At 42.9% G+C, this 22,977-nt stretch overlaps 1 protein-coding gene across 2 annotated transcripts in view; it reads right to left on the reverse strand.

Moving 5' to 3' along the window:
* Positions 1-3,185: 3,185 nt before the first annotated feature.
* Positions 3,186-22,977, reverse strand: part of RAB38 (RAB38, member RAS oncogene family) — a 29,425-nt gene continuing 9,633 nt past the window's right edge. Inside the window, exons 2-4 of one of the 2 annotated variants that reach the window (XM_032219175.1) lie at positions 11,004-11,284; positions 8,037-8,108; positions 3,186-3,698 (exon numbers count right to left, since the gene is read on the reverse strand). In XM_032219175.1, the coding sequence (XP_032075066.1) occupies positions 3,546-3,698; positions 8,037-8,108; positions 11,004-11,284 (506 nt within the window). In that variant the 3' untranslated portion in view covers positions 3,186-3,545. The remainder of the gene's footprint in view (positions 3,699-8,036; positions 8,109-11,003; positions 11,285-22,977) is intronic. The other variant, XM_032219176.1, reaches the window with a different exon arrangement.

Consider the following 22,977-nt stretch of genomic DNA (forward strand, 5'->3'; position numbering starts at 1 on the left):
TATTTAATACTACATGTTGTAACACCAGGGAGGATTATATTCACACAGTACTGGAAAGATGAAGAAAAACCATAAGATGATGAGATAATTAAGAACATACTAGGTTGTGCAGAAATGGATAGATTGACATTGAAAATTAAGCAGAAAGAAGACACAGAATACTATCAAACATGGAATCTATTTTATCAGCGGCTGGAAAAAGGATTAAAAATATAATCAGAATTGTTAAGCAAATTAAATAGCCAAACACAATGTTTATTAAGCACTAAGAAATGTAATTAATTAAAAAATCTACATTTTTGATAAAAACAAATAATCTCTGCTACAGTCCCCCCCCCCCCCAAGCTGATAGGGTTTGGGAATGGTATGTGGGAATTACCTTGGCCCATGGCCATATTATTATTATTATTATTATTATTATTATTATTATTATTATTTAAATTTATATGCCGCCCAATCCCGAAGGACTCCAGGTGGCTTACAAAAGAAGAAAGAAAAGAAAGAAAAAGAAAATAAGAAAAGGATAGTTTAAAATTCACAAAACACGCATTCGTTCTAATCGGGGCTGGACCTTAACAATAAGGTCAACAGCCCCAGGCCTGCCAGAACAGCCAGGTTTTAACAGCCCATAGTTACACTTGGTCCAGGGCCATTAGTTCCCCACCCCTATTTTACAAGGAAGACTAGAAAGATTCTATCAGGACCCCTTTGAAAGCTGTTATTTCTGTGAAAGAGGTTGGATCCATACTTCTGTATTCACTATTTTCTTATTCCAAATCTGTGAATAACAGCCTAGAGTAATAACAATAGCACTTACTGTATATACCGTTTTACAGTGCTTTACAGCCCTCTCTAAGCTGTTTTCAGAGACAGCATATTGCCCTCAATAATTTGGGTCCTCATTTTACCCACTTTGCAAGGAGAGAAGGCTGAGTACAACCTTGAGCCTGGTGTGATTTGAACTGTTCAATTGCAGGCAGCCGGCAGGCAGCAGAAGTAGCCTGCAGTACTGCACTCTCACCACTGCGCCACCGTGGCTCAGTACAGATAAATACAGGTAGTCCTCAATTTACAATCACAACTGAGCCCAACATTTCTGTGGCTAAGAGAGACATTTGAGAAGAGAGCTTTGTCCCATTTTACCGCCTTTCTTACCACAGTTATTAAGTGAATCACCGCAGTTGTTAAGTTAGTAATACATTTGTTTAAATGAATCAGGCTTCCTCATTGACTTTGCGTGTCAAAAAAAATCGCAAAAACTGATTCTATCACCCTGGGACCCCGGAACCACCATAAATATAAGTAAGGTGCCTGTTCTCACCCTGCCTTTCTCTGTCCAGGAACGAAAGCCAAAACCAAACGTAAATAAGAATACTTTTAATCAGTCCAGACTCTCGTTGGCTGCAAGCCCAAAATAAACAAAGAGATAAGCACTCTGGCAGCAAGTCCTACAAACCTAGGCAGCAAATGCAAACAAACTCTGGCAGCAATCCAGCCTGCCAAGTTTGTTTCTTGTTAATCGTTAACGTGAACGTTGACTTCTGCAAAAGGGCGTGGCACAAGCAGTCTCTTTTATAATCAAGAGAGGATCTTAATAAGCATCAGCTGAGCGTAATCATCTCGTATAATTACGCAGTTGTTCTTGCCACCGAGTAGCCCTTCGACGGCGTGCATCCTGAAACAACTCATAAGTGTTTTCCGGATCACTCCCTCTGAGCCAAGGCTCTGGCGCCACCTGGTGGCCAACCAGTCTCTCCTCGCCCTGCTTGGAGTTGGCACCCTGTCCAGAGTCCTCCACATCCTCCTTGCTGTCAGAGTCTGGCGGCAGCTCCAACGGCTCCTGCCTGGCCACAATAGGTGCCCAAATGTTTGAATTATGGTCATGTGGCCATGAGGATGCCACCACAATCATACCTATGAAAAACTGTCCTAAGTCACTCTTTTTCCGTCCCATTGTAACTTTGAATGGTCATGAAACAAACGGTTGTAAAGTGGAGGGCTTACAATCCATGCATTCAGGAAGACGTCAGGTTTAACTTTATATACCATGTTGAGGTTATGTCAGCTTCTCTCCACTTAGGGATTCATGGAAACACATCATTAAACCAGGGACGGGCTGTGAATTTTTTAATCACCGATTCTCTGCCCTAATGATTGACTAAGTGGGTGTGGCTGGGGGGTGTGTGTCATGTGACTGAGTGGGCATGGCCAACTCTATGTCCTTGTGTGGGTGGTACCTGTATGGGACAGGCAGGGTTGGGGAGGGAATCCAGGGGTTTCCAGTGGTGGGGGGAGGTACTGGAGGAAAGAAAGATCCAACACATGTGTGTGTGAGAGAGAGGGGTGGGGGGAGAGAGAGACAGACAGTCAGTCAGTTTGGGTCCAGTCTTCTCTTCTTCACACAGCCAGCTTTTGGGGGCTGTTTTCAGGACGTTTTGGGGTCCCTTTCAAGTTGTTTTTCAGGCTATTTTTCAGGCATATTCCGGCTGTTTTTCAGGTTGATTTTGGTCTGAAAAATGGCCTGAAGATAGCCTGAAAAATGGCCCGAAAAACAACTTGAAAGTGACCCCAAAACGTCCTGAAAACAACCCCCAAAATGATGTTTTTTGGCCATTTTCAGGATGTTTTTGAGCCATTTTGAGGCCATTTTGGGCTGATTTTTTGGACTGATTTTGGCCAAAAAAACCAGCCTGAAAACAGCCCCCAAATGGCCTGAAAACAGCCTGAAAAACAGGCTGCTTTTTGGGCATTTTCAGGCCATTTTTGGCTTGAAAAACAACCCGAAAACGCCACCACCACCCCCAAAAACGGCCTGAAAATGATCCAAAAATGGGCAGCGGTGGGGCCAGCCAGTGGTCCAATTTGCCAGTTCTCTGAACCATGCAGAATCGGAACATCTGGTTCGGGCGAACCAGTCCGAACCGACAGCAGCCCACCTTGGCATTAAACCAGAGGTGGGTTCCTACCAGTTCGCACCTATTCGGTAGAACCGGTTCGTCAAATCTACCGAACCAGTTAGAAGAGGTTTCACCAGTGGACCCGGAAAGCAGGCCACACCTACGGAAGAGGTTCCAAAAAATTTTGAAACCCACCACTGCATTAAACCTAGATGTACAAGGACTGAGATGCACACTGAGAAAATCTTCAAGGTAGCCCTCTTCAAGAGAGTTAATGCTCACACCATGAAAGTGACAAACAACATATTCGGACACCTTCGTCTTTTAAGGAAAGCACTTTGGCTGAGCAAGTATAATGAACATAAATTGGCCAGGTAATAAACCACTATTTGCATAAGGTTCTCCAACAAACTACTCAAAAGAATAATAAAAGAAAAATATTTGTTTTAAACATTTGGGCTTTTTCCCCCTTTCTTGTTCATCTCAGCCATATGTCGAGGAAGGATACACATTTTCTAATCTGGATTTCTGTTTGTTCAAGAGCAGCACAAGCCCAGCTGCCTTGTCTTAGGGAGATCCTGCTTCATGGGTTATTCATGAGTTCTTAACGGGCAAAGTTCCAGTATCCATAAACAGCTTGGAAATTGCTTAGGTTCTGAAACAAGCTGAGCAGGGATGGCGTTTGGAAGGATTCAGGTGAGGGTTAACGACATCTGGCTTGATGGGATGCACTGGCTGACTGTCACTGGAAATGATGTGCTTCACCAAGCACCGAGCCGCTTCCTCAATGTTGATGTTGTCCTGCGTGTAGGGGTGGAGGGGAGAGAAAAAAAGGAGAAGAATGAGTTAGAGCAGCTGGTTCCTAATGTTCTCTAGACATCTTGGGGTTGCAACTCACAACATTTCCAGAAGACAACACAACCTCCAGAACCTCTAGCCAGAATCTGAATGGACAATGAACTCTTATGGACAATAATACTCCAAGCAGATATTCTCAAATATCTAATGCCCTATAACACTCAGAATTCTTAGTCTGCACAACCAAATTTCTGGACAATGTAAATGACTAGGTTAGATGCTCTCCGATGAATGAAGTCCATCTGAAACTCATTATTATTATTTATTATTATTATTATTATTATTTCTTCCAAGAAGCTCCTTCTCCCCTCCTCCTCCTCCTCTTCCTACTCCTTCACCTCTTCTTCTTCTCTCCTCCTCCTCCTCTTCCTCTTCTTCTTCCTCCTCCTCTCTTCTTTCTCCTCCTCTCCTCCTCCTCCTCCTTTCTTCCTCCTCTTCCTCCTCCTCTTCTTCTCCCTCCTCTCCTCTTCCTCTTCCTCTCTTCTGCTTCTCCTCCTCCTCCTCCTCTCCTCCTCCTCATCTTCTTTTTCTTCCTCCTCCTCCTCTTCTTTCTCCTCCTCTCCTCCTCCTCCTCCTCCTCCTCTTCCGCTCTTCCGCTTCTCCTCCTCCTCCTCCTCTCTTCGTCCTCATCTTCTTCTTCCTCTCCTCCTCTTCCTCTCCTCCTCCTCCTCCTCCTCTTCTCCTCCTTGTAAAAAAATACTTACATCAGTGGCAAGAAACCCATGCTACAGATAGTTCTACTTCCAGTACCTCCCCCAAGTTTAAATTTCAGAAAACTGCCAGGTAACGCAACATGATTTTCTACAATTTTAGAGCCAATTAATGAATAAAACATGTGCTCTAAGCCTAAATTAATTTGATACCTGTGGCAGTTCACCTCCAGGCTAAAAATTCATTTGCCATGCAGCTCTGAGCTATTTTATAAATATATTATAAATAGAGAATTTAAAATGAGTTCTCAGGGAAAAAAATATATACCCCTCCTTACTTAGGGCAGAATTTAAAGTACATTCTTTGGACTTGTGTTAATTCTGAGTGATTTGGGACCAAGTTCATTTCAGAATCTGTGACATGAAGGAATCACAGTTGTAAAGTGAATCCCTGCAGTTGTTAAGTTAGTAATAAGTAAATCTGGCTTCCGCATTGACGTTGCTTATCAAAAGGTTGCAAAATGTGATCACATGACCCCGGGACACTGCAATTGTCATAAATATGAAAATTTGCCAAGCAGGTAAATTTTGGTTGCATAACCATGAGGATGGCACAATAGTTGCAAGCGTGAAAAACAGTCATGTCACTTTTTCGGTAGTATAGTAATTTTGAACAATCACTAAACAAATGGTTGTAAATCAAGGATTACTGTAATAATTGTAATAATGGAGGCATGTTGATTTTAATAAAACAGTAATATTAATGCAATATTGTTTTAAATTGTCCTCATCCATCCATCCATTTGGGAATTTGTAGCACTGGATTTTCCCTCGAGAAAGTATCTTGGAAGCTGCTTGCAATTCTATGTGTTGTAATGGAGCTGACAGCAGATTCGGACAGTGAGGAGGCTGTGGAGGAACATGGGCTAGTCCTGGAGTCTGGGGAAGGCTCTGATGAGGGCTCTGTGTTGGAGGCAGAGAGGGGACCAGAGCCATATGCCAGTTATCAGCTGCCTTCAGAGTCAGACATCAGTGAGGCAGAGGAACAGCTGGAGCCTGTTCCCAGTGTGTGCATGCGCAGAGTTGCCAGACAAAGGGAACCACTAAAGAACAGGGATCGACTTGGGAGTAAGGCCACAGGTGGACAATGAATGACCCCACCCAGAGGAAATAAAAGAGGAGCGAAAGGGGAGTGGAGTTTGCAGGAGACAATTAGTTCGCTTAATTGGTTCGTGACTCTCCGAGACTCCTTGCCACGTTTTGCAGATATCAGCCTGTCAGCTCTCCAAACCAGATAAGGTCTGTGACCTCCCTTGAAAGACTACGCTGGATGTGAATGAGCAGAATTCACAGTCAATTAATAAAAAAACGTTTTTGTTTGTGACAAGGAGTTTGCTTCATGCTTTTGGGAAGCCTCAGTCAGAACATCTGTTTACACATTCTTGGCCCAGCTTATAAAGCATTCTTGAAGTATTCATAACACAATTAAATGCTAGGTCTCAATTAACCAGCGACTCAACTTGGGAATTTAACAATTTGCCTACTGATAATGAACAAACGAAAGGCACAAACCATTGGCAACCGCAGACAACAAAAGTTGATCCGTGAGATTTTCTGAACAGACCTGGCAAATTCCACTGGTTGACATGTCACAGTTTTCAAGTTGCTGTGAAATGCCCCCCCCCCCCCCCCCGAGAGAAAACCACATAACTCTAAAAACTGCTTTTCAGGTCCGTCTGAGAGTGCTAGAGAGAAAAGAGAATTCCACCAGAAGTCTAGATTTAATGTTCAGCCGCCAGGGGTCCGGGTCAGGGTTATTAGAAACAATTCTGCATGGAAAAGATTTCAGTTCAAATTCTCAGCATCATTAGATACAACTGAGAGAACAAAAACTCTATCAGAACTCTGGAGAATTGCTACCATTATTAACAAGTCCACGTTCCTAAGAAAAGTCAAATATTTTACCTAGGTTTATAAACTAGAATTACAGGGCTGGAAGGGACCTTGGAGGTCTTCCATCCAACCAGGGGTGGGATTCAGCCGGTTCAGGTGCACTGTAAGCTAATTTTACATAGGATTCACGGAACTGGTTGTTGGAAGGACTCTCTGGCCCCGCCCACCCCAACCCTCCCCTCCCAAGAGTCTCCACGCAGCCCGTTTTGGATGTCAGGTAAGTGGAGGACCCACGTGGAAGCTCTGGGAGGGTGAAAAACGGGCCTCTCAGAAGTTCCAGAAGTCCAAAAACGGGCTCGTTTCTGGCTTCCGGAGAACCTCCAGAGCCTGGAAGCTTCTTTGTTGAGAAGTGAAACATTTGCAAGGGGGAAAAAAACCAAGAAAATTTGGAAAAGCACCTTTGGGACAACCATGACTTGGATGACTGAGAATCTCCATAGATATATTTAATGGAAAATTTTCATGGTATCTGATGGCAATAAATAAATACATTTTTTTTTTTAAAAAGATGGCTGCTGTAAGTTACTTATGTGATGATTCAATCTGATTTCTATGTTTAATCTCTCTTCAATTCCCCAAATATAAATGATAAGACTCTTTGATTATTGGCAGTGTTGGAAGAAATATCCATCTGGTTCAGTTCCAAGCCGAGAGAAAGGAACTGGAGACAAAAGGGAGGCTGGAGGCTGATTGGAAAGAGGTCCATTTAATGATGACGCAGAACCACCAAGCACATGTGATTCTGGGCAGCTGATCAAATGGAGTTGAGAGGGGTGGTGGTATTTATACCTTCTCTTGGGCTTTGGACTTGAGCTTCCTGTTCCTGTGCAAGAACATGTATTCTAGTTGGCTGTTGTCAGATTCCCGTGTCGCCATGTCCAAATCCTAAGAGTTTGTCTGAGCTAGGCTTGGTTGAAGTTTGGGTTGATGCAATAAAAGGGCTTATTGGGCAATTCCTATTGTGGCTGAGGGCTAACCCTACCTTTGCTCTGACCTTACTACAGGGAGTAATGGATTACCAAATCTGCATTTCTAAAAGCTCCCCCAGCTCAGTATCTGCTTGGGGGCAGGAAACTGGGGATCTGAGTTTCTGTCTCCCTTAAGATTTTTTAATTCTCATTTAGGGGAAATATTTTATCCTGCCTTTTTAAATATTTCTCAAAATTGTTCATTCTTCTAGGATAGGGGTGTGTGCTAACTTTCTACAGTAATAAAACTGACTGCACAAGAAACAAGGGTAAAAAATCCCGGACTGATATTATGTTAATGTGAAATAAACACTTTATTAAATACACCCTCAAGCAATCTTAAAAGCAGTTTAGTGTTTGTCGCCGATCATGTCTTTGCATTGTTCTTCCTGCCTCTAGATCAGAACTTAAAGTTCTCCAGTTTAAATCTCTGAAATAAATCCCCTTAAATCTGAGTAGCTGGTTTGCTTTCACTTGACATAATGGGCGTTTATTAGTTTTTATGGGCCATTCTCTCTTCCAGATGAAATATTTTATGACTAGTCATGCAAATCTTTTATAGGATTTATGACGCTGTGATCCCAATATATAAAACTAGGCCTAGTTTCATACAGGGCTCTAGTTTTACTTTACAATGGCATGAAATTCTGTTGGTTTTGAAGCTCAAGAGGAAGAATTACTTTAGGCAATCCGGGTTTCTGAAGTACTACCTGTTTATAGAATGACATGCCCGGTGTTGCCTTCCAGGGACGTGCAGTCAGGGGAGGCAGGGGAGGCAGGGCCTCATGAGGAAAAGAAAAGAATTTTTAAAATAATTAATAGCAATAGCAATAGCAGTTAGACTTACATACCGCTTCAAAGGGCTTTCAGCCCTCTCTAAGCGGTTTACAGAGTCAGCATATTGCCCCCAACAATCCGGATCCTCATTTTACCCACCTCGGAAGGATGGAAGGCTGAGTCAACCCTGAGCCAGTGAGATTTGAACAGCTGAACTGCAGAACTGCAGTCAGCTGAAGTAGCCTGCAGTGCTGCATTTAACCACTGCGCCACCTCGGCCAAGGTAGTTGCTGCCAGACTCCAAGTCACAGTGACTCTGAGTCTGCTTAGTGTTAACTGTAGGGGGAGGCGAGAGAACTATGGGCCTCCTTTGCATAAGGAATTTTTTGCCTTTTAAGAGTTAAGTAATTTTGCTGTGAAAAATGAGCTATACATTCAAAACGATTCAAAAATCATTACTCAGGTTAGATTGGATTTGGTTGATATTCAGAAACAGAAATAATTTGAGAATTAGAAGCATTAGGAAGCATGCAGTAAAGACTAATTAAACTGGATATCTTATCTTAAAATTTAATTACAAGCTGCTAGATTTAAACCTTCAAGGTAATGATGTGAAACTCACCCATAAATTCTCCCCTTCTAAGTTCAATCAAATGCCAAACCCAAAAGATATGCTAATAAGATTTTTTAAATAAACTGTTAACACCACTTTATAATGCCTTGGTAAGGCCACGCTTGGAATACTGCATTCAGTTTTGGCCATGGACTACCTGTATCTAATGGGTTTAATATTGTTGTTTTTACATGATTGAACAAAGAAATATTCTACAAATGCATCAAATTTAAGGTTAAATATGGTGAATATTAGTAAGTATATCCCATATCAATGAAAGTGCTTTTCGCTCCTCTTATTATTTTCAAAAATGGGGTGGGGTCCTGAAAGCAAAATTGGGTCACTTTGTGTCACAGGGGACTTCCTACCCTGTTACCCTGAAAATCAGACACCCCCCAGATAATAAGCCCAATTGGGCTTTTGAGTGCATGTGCTAAAATAAGCCCTCCCCTGAAAATAAGCCCTCCCTGAAAATATTGCAACACAGCAGCAACCATGAGGTGACCACGCTCACCGCCTCCTGCACCTCAAAAATAATAAGACCTCCCCGAAAATAAGGCCAAGCACTTATTTCGGGGGTCAAAAGAAAATAGGATAGGACACTGTCTTATTTACGGGGAAACACACTAGCAGAGCAGCTCTTAAGCAAAACCAGCAGGCACTGAGGCCATTGTGGGAAAGGGGACACCACAGAGATATTTTCCCCCTAGCCATCATACCCTTAACTCTTTCACTGCCACACTTGGCTGGGGTTTTCAGTCCTTATTGAGTCCTAATGTCTTCTTAGATAAGCAATAGAAGGGATAAAGGGGCATCATTCTTCAGCTGTGTTTTTAAGGGATCCATTGGCCACAATCTGGCCCTTCAGTGGACAGGATCAAATAACAGAATTACAGAGTTGGAAGGGATCTTGGAAGTCTTCTAGTCTAACCCCTTGCTCAGGCAGAAAACACTAGACCATTTCAGACAAATGGTTGTCCAATCTCTTCTTCAAACTTCTAGTGTTGGAGCACCCACAACTTCAAGAGGCAAATCATTGCACTGACTCATTGTTCTACTGAGAAATTTCTCCTTAATTCTAAAGTTGCTTCTCTCCTTGATTAGTTTCCATCCGTTGCTTCTTGTGCTTCCTTCAGGTGCTTAGGAGAATAGTTTGACTCCCTCTTCTTTGTGGCAGCCCCTGAGATATTGGAAGACTTCTATCATGTCTCCCCTAGTCCTTCTTTTCATCATACTAGACATACCCAGTTCCTGCAACCGTTCCTCATATGTTTTAGGCTCCAATCCCCTAATCCTCTTGGTTGCTCTTCTCTGCACTCTTTTAACAGTTTCAACATCTCTCTCTCTACCTACCTACCTACCTACCTACCTACTCTCTCTCTCCCTACCTATCTACTGTATTTCTCTCTCTCTCTATCCCTCTATCTACCTACCTACCTACTCTCTCCCTACCTACTACTGTATTTCTCTCTCTCTATCCCTCTATCTACCTACCTACCTACTCTCTCCCTACCTACTACTGTATTTCTCTCTCTTTCTCCCTCTCTCTACCTACTACCTACTCTCTCTCTCTCCCTATCTACTGTATTTCTCTCTCTCTATCCCTCTATCTACCTACCTACCTACTCTCTCTCTCCCTACCTATCTACTGTGTTTCTCTCCCTCTCTCTCTACCTACCTACCTACCTACCTACTCTCTCTCTCCCTACCTATCTACTGTATTTCTCTCTCTCTCTATCCCTCTATCTACCTACCTACCTACTCTCTCCCTACCTACTACTGTATTTCTCTCTCTCTCTCCCTCTCTCTACCTACTACCTACTCTCTCTCTCTCCCTACCTATCTACTGTATTTCTCTCTCTCTATCCCCCTACCTACCTACCTACCTACCCTCTCTCTCTCCCTACCTACCTACTGTATTTCTCTCTCTTTCTCTCCCTCTATCTACCTACTACCTACTCTCTCTCTCCCTATCTACTGTATTTCTCTCTCTCTATCCCTCTATCTACCTACTACCTACTCTTGCTCTCTCCCTATCTACTGTATTTCTCTCTCTCTATCCCTCTATCTACCTACCTACCTACTCTCTACCTCCCTACCTATCTACTGAATTTCTCTCTCTCTCCATCTACCTACCTACCTACCTACCTACTCACTCACTCTCTCTCCCTACCTACCTTCTCTCTCTCTCTCTCTCTCTCTCTCTCTCTCTCTCTCTCTCTCTCGTGATAACCAAGCCTAACTCAATGGATCAATACTGTTACCTGCCGACACAGAAGGAAGTTACCTTAGCTGATGTTTCGAACCATCCCACAAAACCATTGTCCTTGCAGAACTGGTCCATCTTGAAGCCATTATTCACCAGCAACTCTTGGCCTTGGTCGCATTTGTTTGCTAACAGGACAGTTGGCACCAGCTGGCCATTGGGGAGAGTCAATTTAGTGTCCAAGTCCTGCTTCCACTTGGTGACAGCTTCAAAAGTAGCCGGCCTTGTAACATCAAAGACGATAAAAGCTCCCACAGCTTCCCGGTAGTAGACACGGGTCATGTTCCCAAACCTTTCTTGACCTATAAGGATAAATAGCAGTTAGACTTATATACCGCTTCATAGGGCTTTCAGCCCTCTCTAAGCGGTTTACAGAGTCAGCATATTGCCCCCACAGTCTGGGTCCTCATTTTACCCACCTCGGAAGGATGGAAGGCTGAGTCAACCTTGAACCAGTGAGATTAGAACCGCTGAACTGCAGATAACAGTCAGCTGAAGTGTCCTGCAGTACTGCACCCTAACCACTGCGCCACCTCGGCTCTTTAAAAGGACACTTTTAAACATATTCGCACCTACTGCACTGTGAGAGGTTTGTGGGGAAGCTGAAAAAGGAAGGGAAAGGAACACAGACATAAGCAATTGAGAGGTAATGGATGAGCCAATTGATCTTGGAAATATTCCAGCCCAGGGCTCACCAACCTTTCGGACCTCTGTGACCACTAAATTCATAATTTTAATCCCGCGGACCACTACCTACTACTGTATTTCTCTCTCCCTCTGCCTAATGACTGCCTGGGTGGGCGTGGCTAGGTGATCATGTGACTGGGTGGGTGTGGTCAAGGGGCACCTCGCCAGCCTCTACTTGCCCCTCCCCTCCCATCCACTCCTCGCCTGCCTGCCCGGGCTCCTTAGAGCCCCAACAGGAAGCAGTTGCTGGAGCTAAGCAGCCACCACGAGAAAGAGTTGGCAAAAGAGCTGGCTCAGTTCAAATTGGATCTGACCCAGAAAGGGGCTCAGCAGAAGTACCTCACTGAGGACTACGAGCATAGGCTTTCCAAGCAGAGGGAAGATCTGCAGGAGTGCAAGGCCAGGTACCGGTGCCTGAAGGCTCAGCGGGCTGAGATGGTCAGCCAGTTCCAGGCCATGATGCAGTCCCACTGGAACGAGGCCCTCCGGGTCTTCGTCACCAGCGGCACTTCCCTCCAGCCTTCACCCAAAGCCCCCCACCAGGAGGCTGAACCAGATCCCAAATTGGAATTTCTGCCCCACTCCGACCCACACAAAAAGACCCCGAAGGGGGAGACTCTCTGCAGAAACACAAACGTTCATTGCACGTATCAGGGTCCTGGAGGCAGAGTTTGAGGACCCCGGATTCAGTGCAATATAAAAAATGCAAACAATTTATCTGCGGACCACCAGTTTGTAACCACTGCTCTAGTCCAACACCTTGCTCAAGTAGGAGACCCCACAGCATTTCTTCCTGACAGCCCTCAAATATTAAAGCAGCCATGAAGAAGAGGGGGGGGGGGCGGGGGTCAGCCTATTTTCCAAAGCACCAGAAGACAAGACAAGAAGCAATGGATGGAAACTAATCAAGGAGAGAAGCAACCTAGAATTAGGGAGACGTTTCCTAACAGTGAGAACGATTAACCAGTGAAATGGCTTGCCTTCAAATATTGTGGCTTTTAAGAAAAGATTGGCCAGTCACTTGTTTGAAATGGAATAGAGCAGGGGTGTCAAACTTACGACCTGCAGGACAGATATGTCACACACTAACCACGCCCAACCCCGTTTCGGCAGGGGGGGGGAGTCATGATACGTCACGTGACGGCAACATGACGATGTACTTTTGACACCCCTAGTGTAGAGTCTCCTGCTTGACCAGGGGGTTGGACTAGAAGACCTCCAAGGTCCCTTCCAACTCTGTTATTCTATTCTATTCTGTTGGTGAATGGGGAAGGGTCCCGATGGGATCTGAATAGCCTGAGCGGCAGAACTGACAAGAAACATGCAAAAAAAGGGAGTAAAAGCACAATTTCATTCATAGTGTTTAGTGTTTCTCGTTTGCCAAAAGCAACAACCTATCCTATTCTGCATTGTCATATCTTCCTTGGAGGATTGGGTCCAAATCTTCAGAAGTTGTGGGTGATCTTTCTTCAGCTCAAGGTTGACTCAGCCTTCCAATCTAGAAGCTGTGAATGCTCCAACACTGGAAGTTTTGAAGAAGAGGTTGGACAACCATTTGTCTGAAGTGGTGTAGGGTTTTCCTACCTAAGCAGGGGGTTGGACTAGAAGACCTCCAAGGCATCTTTCAACTCTGCTATTCTGTATTCTGTACAGTTTCATTTATAAGCAACTTTGTCCACGTGGAAGAAAAATCTGAGAAGACTTTTGAAGCATGAAACAGAATCTTACTTAACTAGACAAAAAGAGGCACAAACCATTGTGATATGGAAAACACTGTCTGAACATAGCAAATTTGGCAAAGGGCAAAACAACTGAGAAATTGTTTTTATAGAATTCTGAAAGAAAACGTTTCAAAAAAAGACTCTTAACAGCGACAGATTTAGCACTTAGGTGACCATTTGGACTGGTTATCTCCATGGAAACAGAAATACTATAAAGCTGCAATCAGTAGTGGAAAGAAACATAACTAAGCTTGCAATAGTACAGGCACAAATTGCAACAGGCCCAAATGAACTGCGTTATTGTTGTGGCAGAGATTCACACACCCTGGCTCAATGCAGATTTAAAGAAGAAAGCTTCAAAAATGCATGTAGGATGTGAAATTCACACAAGCCCAAAACCTGAGAGAAAATTTTTACAAGATGTTCTATAGATGGCATTTAGATCCTAAAAAATTGTATTCGAATTTACAACCCAAATGTTGGAGATGTGGTTCTCTTGATGCTACATACTTTCATATTTGGTGGACTTGCCAAAAGGTTAGAGCATTTTGGATAAAAATATGGTGAATTATACAAAATATTCTTTAAAAAAGGATAAAATTTACTCCTCAGCTATTCTTGTTAGGTATAATTACTGACTGTACAGTGGTAGAGGTTAACCTGATTTTGCATTTAATAACGGCAGCAAGACGGTGGCGCAATACTGGAAGAAGGAAGATTTGCCTACAATTCAAGAATGGACACTGAAAGTCACAAATTTAGCTGAGATGGCTAAAATATCTGCCTATCTTAAAGACCATTCAAATGAGAGATATAAACAAGACTGGAAAAAAATGGATTGATTATATTCAAAATAAATATGGGGCTAAGAAATTCCAGATAGCCTATGCTTAAGATTAGGAATGATTTAAATTGTCTAAAGTTAGTTTTGCAAGGAGGAGCTAAGTTCAACGTAAAGATGTTATTAACTTCTTACTTTTATTTTTTATCAATATATCTTAGACTGTGGTTGTTAAATATCTATGCCATGTACGGGTTCTGAGAAGTCGGGGGGGGGTAGGTTGTGGGGGCTTGGGGGAGAGGATGGGGGGGGAAGTATACTAGGCTTGATTTTAAAGCAAGATGATTGCACATGTATATTGTCCTCTCTTATAACATGATATTGTCTAGGTAATAATTTACATGTGATTATATGTTATGGAAATGGTTAATAAAATTTTATAATAAAAAAATGCAGGAGTCTTCTCCAGCAAAAAAAAATAATAAATGCATGTAGGATATCTTCAAACAGCTTGTTACCAACCATAACTCAAGATAATTAACCAAACTATGACTTTAAAAGGAACTCAGCTGTGCAAGATGAAGAATTTGGTAAGAGTCACAAAATAGGGACAACGAATTGTGAAATCTAATGGATAAAAGGTGAAATGACACTAGCAAGAGGTACCCATTGTGTCAGAATATTCATAAACCGGCAGAAACATGGTAAGAAGGTCGGCCAATGAATAGGCATGGTAACAAGGTCAGCTAATGGGGCTTGTTTGGAAAACAGAAACTTAAGCAAAAGGTCTGAGCGTGGTTTAGCTCTATGCTCAGCTCTGAAACAAATCTAATCTAGTAGCCTGCTCTGATCTCTGAACTGAAACAATCTCTCTACCACATTGGAAGAATCTGATGTATTATTATGTGTATAAAGAAGTGAATCCTACTGAATGAATCCTGCTGAATCAGTTATCTGTGTGTGCTTTCTGGATGTGATTTCTACTGCAAACTCTGACACATTGAAAGGGAATGACACCACCACACTGGAGCAATTGGACACTGATTCTGCTGTTTGTATCATAATGTGAACTGGAGCAACATTTCAGAGATGCTAAACTGAAGCCAACAAAAATACGTTTCAGAAACTATATCGGCAAACACCTGGTGCTAAATTGCCTCCATGTGTCCACAATCTGTTTGACAGTAGACTAGTGGAGTTGGCAAAAGTTTTGTAATGTTTTTCAGCCTGGGGTAAATCAACAAGCCCAGAGTTGCTCAATAGTCAGATGAGAAACATATACATTTAAGGAATAAAATATAAATAAATAAGCAATGGCTTTTGGGAGGCCCAATGAACTCTCCTTTATTCAAGCTATTACATACTTCCACACACCTGTGTTATAAACATCAGACTTTGATAGTGAATACCCAGAATTGTGTTCTTTAAATAAGGCAGGGCCTCCCATTCTTGGGAATGGGACAACTTGCCACAGCCAACTCGGTGCAGCCAACTTACCATGGCCAATTCACCATGGCCAACTCACTATGGGACAATGTAACAATTCTATTTAATTATTTTAAATAAATAAGAAATATTTTAATCCTTGCCGTTCACATGTTATTCTGTCGCTCCTTTTGCATCCTTTCTTTAATGATTCTATTCCACCGTTTCTTTGATATTATTAGTGTAACTCTTGTTCTACAGCAAATCGACTGTAGCAAGTTGACTGAGGTGAGTTAGCTGTAGTGAGTTGGCCATGGTGAGTTAGCCATGATGAGTTGGCCATGGCGAGTTGGCCATGATGAGTTGGCCAAGATGAGTTGGCCATGATGAGTTGGCCATGGTGAGTTGGCCATGGTGAGTTGGCCATGATGAGTTGGCCATGGTGAGTTGGCCATGGTGAGTTATCTGTGGCAAGTTGGCCATGATGAGTTGGCTGTGGTGAGTTGGCCATGGTGAGTTGGCCATGATGAGTTGACCATGATGAGTTGGCCATGGTGAGTTGGTCATGGCAAACTGGCCAGGACAAGTTAGCCATGGTTAGTTGGCATGGTGAACTGTCATAGACCCATTGAAGACAACCTATATTGAGTGACGACAGTCCACCCAATTGTAGCCAGATCATTACCAACCAGAAAAATAATGGACTCAGGCCTATGACACCAACCCATATTATTCAGCTACAAAGGGACAGGCTGAAATTTTTGTTTAAAGTCTCAAGACTGCTTTGTCTAGAGAAAGGTTCACACCGTGTCAAATACTTGCTATACTTTTATTTACCTATTGCAACACCCCACACAGACAGTAACAATTCAAAGGCCAGCTGTCTTGTTCTTTGCTCTCACTTTATGGTCAAAGTTGGATCTTCTCAAATCTAATTTAAGCAGAATTCAGAAAAAAACAGCTAATGCAACTGAGAAAAGTCCTTGTCCAGAACACCAGCATGTTGTCCTGCTGAAGGAAACAAAACCACTAAAATAATTTATGACAGATGCGGCTGAACTAACTCATGATTTATTAGCATCTGCTCCTGAAATCAACTCAGAACCAGTGGTCAGCCACCTAATCAGCCACCTAATGAGAAGGAAGGACTCACTGGAGAAGAGCCTCATGCTGGGAACGATGGAGGGCAAAAGAAGAAGGGGACGACAGAGAATGAGGTGGCTGGATGGACTCACCGAAGCAGTCGGCATGAGCTTAAATGGACTCCAGAGGATGGTAGAGGACAGGAAGGCCTGGAGGAACATTGTCCATGGGGTCGTGAAGAGTCAGAAACAACTTCGCCACTAACAAGAAGATATAACTTCAAAAAGAAATATTGCCCAGCTATTTGAGTGTCCTGGTTTTTGTGTTGATTTTCACTACAATAGTCAATCAAGCCTTTGTGGACTGTGTCCTTGTCAATTTCTCTTCCTTCCTCTCTTTCTTCTGTTGACAGATGCCACAGTCTAGTTTTTCATCATTCGATTTATTTCCTGATCCCAGCAATGGGCTTCAGTCCAGTTCTTTCAAATCTTTGAACATTGTAGTCTGATGATCTCATGAATTTTCACACATTTGTCTGCTGAAATCTGGAAAGCGTATTGTCATCAGCTCTACATTATTGCTAGCATACGTTTTTGAAAATAAAAAGAAATGTTGGAACAATACTGCGATTGAAAAAAAAAACCCAGACTTTCTGATTGATGGAGAAAGAAATTTCATGTGTAGATGTAAGAATATGCATTTTGGGAGTTTTTCACTAATTTTAGTCACAAATGCCAAGAATGCAAGTAGTCCTCGTCTTACGACCACAACTGAGCTCAGGATTTATGTTGCTAAATGAGACAGTGGTTAAGTGAATTTTGGCCCATTTTACAACCTTTTTTGCCACAGTCGCAAAGTAAATCACTGCAGCTGTTAGTTTGCTTGCCAAAGGTGATCACGTGACCCCAGGATATGGCAACCATCATAAATATGAGCCAGTTGCCAAACATCTGAATTTTGATCACGTGACCATGGGGATCCTGCAATGGTCGTAAGTGTGAAAAACAGTCATAAGTCAATTTTTTCAGTGCCTGCGGCGGGGTATTCACTTACCTTGCAAATGTGAGCGCGGGTTGACATCCGCCATGTGCTCAGCCTTCCACGCATGCGCTTTGGCTTTAAAAAGTGCCTAAATGGGATATCATACAGCCGGGGTGGCTGGGCGGGGCCACCTGCGATTTCCGCTACCGGTTCGGGCAAACCGGTCCGAACCGGCAGAATACCACAATACTGATCGGTTCTGTAGAACTGGTAGCGGGAATTTTGAGTAGTTTAGAGAATCAGTAAATACCACCTTTGGCTGGCCCCGCCCCCATCTATTCTCTGCTTCCCGAGTCCCAGCTGATCGGGAGGAAATGAGGATTTAGCAGTATTCTTCCCCTGCCACGCCCACCAAGCCATGCCACTCCCATCAAGCCACACCCACAGAACCGGTAGTTAAAAATTTTGAATCCTACCACTGCCCCTCTGGCCCGCAGACCTTGAGTTTGACACCCCTATTTTAAAACCATTGCTCAAAGCCATAGCTTAATTCAGGGCATCAACATCCAGACATTCTGAAGGGGGCAGGAAACTAAAGAGGGAAGAATGGGGAGGGGGGTCTTTAAACTTTCTTCTCTGGGGTCTTCTTTTCATAGCGGCTGTGGAGGGAGGGATTCATTTTCATAACCTGGTGGCCATTTTGTTTTTTCTCCTTTTTTCTTTTCTTTTCTTTCTTTCTTTCTTTCTTTCTTTCTTTCTCTTTCTATCTTTCTCTTCCCTTCCTTCCTCTTTTCCTCTTTTTCTTCTTTCTTTCTCTGTTCCCTTCCTTCCTTTTTCTTTCCTTTCCTCCTTCCCTCCCTCCCTCCCTTGGTCTTTCTTTCTTTCTTTCTTTCTTTCTTTCTTTCTTTCTTTCTTTCTTTCTTTCTTTCTTTCTTTTTCTTTCTCCTCCACAAAGCGTAATAGGCCAAAAGCCAAAAGTGCATCTGAGGACATAACAGTCTTTTCATTTACAGATAATATCACAGATTCGAATATCATACTTTTATCTTCTTTTTTTAGCAGGGGGGAAATTGTTTTCACATGATTTTGAAATTCCATAATTACCTTTTTGGCTTTAGATTTTATCTGATATAACAATGCTGTCCTTTGATAAAGCTAAACTCAAGTTTTGCTTATGATTAGTCTCGATGGGATAATCTGAGGAGTACATATATCATGTGTTAGTCAATCATATCCTTGCAGCAATGATTTCCTTCTGCCCTGAGGTTCCTCCATTAAGAAACCTCAATATGTCAGAGCTATCAGCTGGGTGGGGGGGAAGGAGTAGAAGTTCTCTAATTATTTTGCAATGAAAAGAAATTTATTTTGGGCAAACAAGGTCCAAGATCCTAAGGTTCAGATCCATATGGTATATATGTAAGGCTAAGAAACTGCACAATATAAATGTCAGAGAAAAATGATAGGAAGAAGACAATAATTCAAATTATTATTTTTGGTTAGTAAATAAGGAACTAACCTGACTCAAAGAGGATGTGCTATTTTTATTTATTTATGAGATGGTTATTCTCCCTTTATTACTTTGTAAATAACTCAAGGTGGTGAACATACCTAAATCCTCCCCACAACAGCCCTGTGAGGTGGGTTGGTATGAGAGAGAATGACTGGCCCAAAGTCACTCAACTGGCTTTCATGGGTTCTAAGGAGGGACTAGAACTCACCGTCTCCTGGTGATTGGCCCAAAGTCACCCAGCTGGATTTTGTCCCTAAGGTGGGACTAGAACTCACAATCTCCTGGTGATTGGCCCAAAGTCACCCAGTTGGCTCGCATACTTAAAACAGAACTAGAATTCACAGTCTCCTGGTGACTGGCCCAAAGTCACCCAGCCAACTTTTGTGCCTAAGGTGGGACTAGAACTCATAATCTTCTGGTAATTGGCCCAAAGTCACCCAGTTGGTTTAAAACAGAACTAGAATTCACAGTCTCCTGGTGTCTGGCTCAAAGTCATCCAGTTGGCTTTCATGTCTAAGGCAGACTAGAACTCACCATTTCCTGATGATTGACTCAAAGTCACCCAGTTGCCTCTCGTGCCTAAAACAGAACTAGAACTCACAATCTCCTGATGATTGGCCCAAAGTCACCCAGCTGACTTTTGTGCCTAAAGTGGGACTAGAACTCACAATCTCCTGGTGATTGGCCCAAAGTCACCCAGCCGGCTATTGTGCTTACGGTGGTACTAGAACTCACAATCTCCTGGTGATTGGCCCAAAGTCACCCAGCCAACTTTTGTGCCTAAAGTGGGACTAGAACTCACAATCTCCTGGTGATTGGCCCAAAGTCACCCAGCTGGCTATTGTGCCTAAAGTGGGACTAGAACTCACAATCTCCTGGTGATTGGCCCAAAGTCACCCAGCTGGCTTTTGTGCCTAAGGTGGTACTAGAACTCGCCGTCTCCTGGTGATTGACCCAAAATCACCCAGTCAGCTTTCGTGCTTAAGGTGGGACTAGAACTCACCGTCTCCTGCTGATTGGCCCAAAGTCACCCAGCCGGCTTTTGTGCCTAAAACAGGACCAGAACTCACAGTTTCTTGGTTTCTAATCTTGTCCACTAGACAAAATAACTTTTCACTTCTTCATGCTGTCATTTCTCCATCTGTTCCCCTTACTATACTGAGGTCCCCAATCCGGGTCAGAGACTGGTGCCGAAACCAAGGATGGACGCCAGACACAAGGTGCAGGTTTTCTGATTGCTTTTTATTGGAGTGCTCCAAGGAAAAGGGCTCCTGGCCAAAATGCCAAGAACAAAGGATTAAGTAAGCTTTATTACATTTTCACTAAAGGAGAAAGGCAGGGCCATGGTGAGATAATAAGAAATATCATCTAATAAATGCTTTAGCAATAATTCTACAATTTGTTCTATTGGTCTCTAGCGGTCCCTATTCCTAAGCCTTGGCTAATGAATGCCTCAGGAGTTATCTAATGCAGTGTTTCTCAACCTTGGCAACTTGAAGATGTCCGGACTTCAACTCCCACCAGTGGACCCGGAAAGCAGGCCACACCTACAGAAGAGGTTCCAAAAAATTTTCGAAACCCACCACTGGTCCTTGGATAGGATTATTCTACACTGTCATGCTCATATTTATAAAACTCAGTGCCTCTGTGAAAGGTAAGGATGACTACTGCGTTTGTGGTGCAATCAGAACATTGCGTGTGTTGAAGGTGTTTTACCGCAAACCAAAGATGCCTTTTAAAAAACAATTTTATATCATATTCTTATGCATGCCAGTGCTGTGTGTGAGGTAGTTTAAGGTGGTTCTGACAAGTGTCGTCGGCATCTTCATATCAGGTCACATGGGCAGAAAGCCACTCCCATCTGGTCACATGGGCAGCAAGCCACTCCCACAAAGGAGGCCACACCCACAGAGTAGGTTCGAACAACTTTTGAAACCCACCACTGCTTTACACGTGCATATTTCCTGTTGATAAGTATTCTTCCTTCTTATAGCAATAGCAATAGCAATAGCAGTTAGACTTATATACCGCTTCATTGGGCTTTCAGCCCTCTCTAAGCGGTTTACAGAGTCAGCATATTGCTCCCAACAACAATCCGGGTCCTCATTTTACCCACCTCGGAAGGATGGAAGGCTGAGTCAACCCTGAGCCGGTGAGATTTGAACAGCCGAACTGCAGAACTCCAGTCAGCTGAAGTAGCCTGCAGTGCTGCATTTAACCACTGCGCCACCTCGGCTTCTTGCCAGACATACCCCACAATTACAGTCGTCCTGATTTATTTTCAAGTTTGTGTGCCATGACCTTGCTTTCTTTTTTCACACAGCCCAACAATACAACCCTTTAAAGTTGCCACTTTTCTCTTTTTAACCATCCTTGAGACCAGGACATGATGGATGGAAGGAAATGGAAGGTTCTCCTATATCAAGGACTCTCTAAACCAGGCATTTTTGATATGTGGTATCGCTCTCTGCTCTAGCCAGTTTTATCACAGTACCGTATTTTTCAGAGTATAAGACGCAGCTTTTCCCATCAGAAAAGAGGCTGAAAATCTAGGTGCATATTATACACTGGATACAGCATTTTTTGCCTCCCAAAACCCCTCCCCCTTCACCAAAATGGCTGTGCAGAGCCTGTAGGAGGCTTTCAGAGAGCTCCTAGAGGCTGGGGAGGGCAGAAATGAGAAAAAAATGGGACATTTTTTTGCTCATTTTTGCCCCCCAGTCCAGGAGCACTATATAAGCCTCCTAAAGGCTACCCATGTCCTTTTTTTGGCAAAAAACGGGCCCGTTTTTGCAAAAAAATGGGCTGTTTTTTGCTTATTTTTGCCCCCCTGAGCATTCTACAAGCCTCCTAAAGGCTATCCATGTCCTTTTTTGACAAAAAACGGGCCCATTTTCGCAAAAAATGGGCTGTTTTTTGCTTGTTTTTGCCGCCCCCACCCCCGGAGCATTCTACAAGCCTCCTAATACCTTTAAAAAAAAGAAAAACTCGGCATGTTTTCGGGAAAAATGGGTCATTTTTGGGAGGTCTGTAGAATGCAAAAACCTTTTTTTAATTTGCCTCTTAAAAAACTTTGGTGCGTCTTATACTCCAGTGCGTCTTATACTCCAAAATAAATACGGTAGTTTATTCTACTAAGTACAAGCCAGCTTTTTATATTGTCCGTTCTTGCTTGAGCTAAACCCTCTACTTCTACCAGCCTCTCATCACAAATCCCACTTTTTATATCACTTTCTTTACTGACCTCCTTGAAACGGATTCTAATTTTCAAATCTTTGAAAGCACGGTTCTGAAAATCAGACACGGTGATCTGCGTTAGAGATTCTCTGTTACGGGCATTAAAATTTGGCTTCACCTTTTGGAACAATTTTGCAATATGCCTTGCGTTTCTCTCCAGTCAGATTTCAGAAAGAAAAACTGTACATTTTCCAGAAATACGATGTGTTATTAAGGGAATGTAACCGAGATAGCATTGGGGCTGTCTTCTTGTGCTGAATTTGCATTCCGAGTGCATTTTTTAAAGAATATCCTCCAACATACTTAACCCAACTCCTATTTTTAAATACCTCTTTGAGGGTTTGTATGGGATTTTAGGCTTCGTGAAGAAGTTTCTAAAGTAGGAACTATCAGGCATGGAAAATGAGTCCATTCAGTCATTACATCTGCTGTTTTCAATATGCGCCTCAGAAATTAGAATACATAGGCAGATTTTTTTAAAAAATTAAAAAGACAAACGCAATAAAAATGCAGCCAAGAACTCTAGGCTAAAAATAGAGGCCCATTATTTTACTTACTTACTTACTTACT

The sequence above is a fragment of the Thamnophis elegans genome, chromosome 6 (assembly GCF_009769535.1).
Source record: "Thamnophis elegans isolate rThaEle1 chromosome 6, rThaEle1.pri, whole genome shotgun sequence".
Taxonomy (NCBI): Eukaryota; Metazoa; Chordata; class Lepidosauria; order Squamata; family Colubridae; genus Thamnophis; species Thamnophis elegans.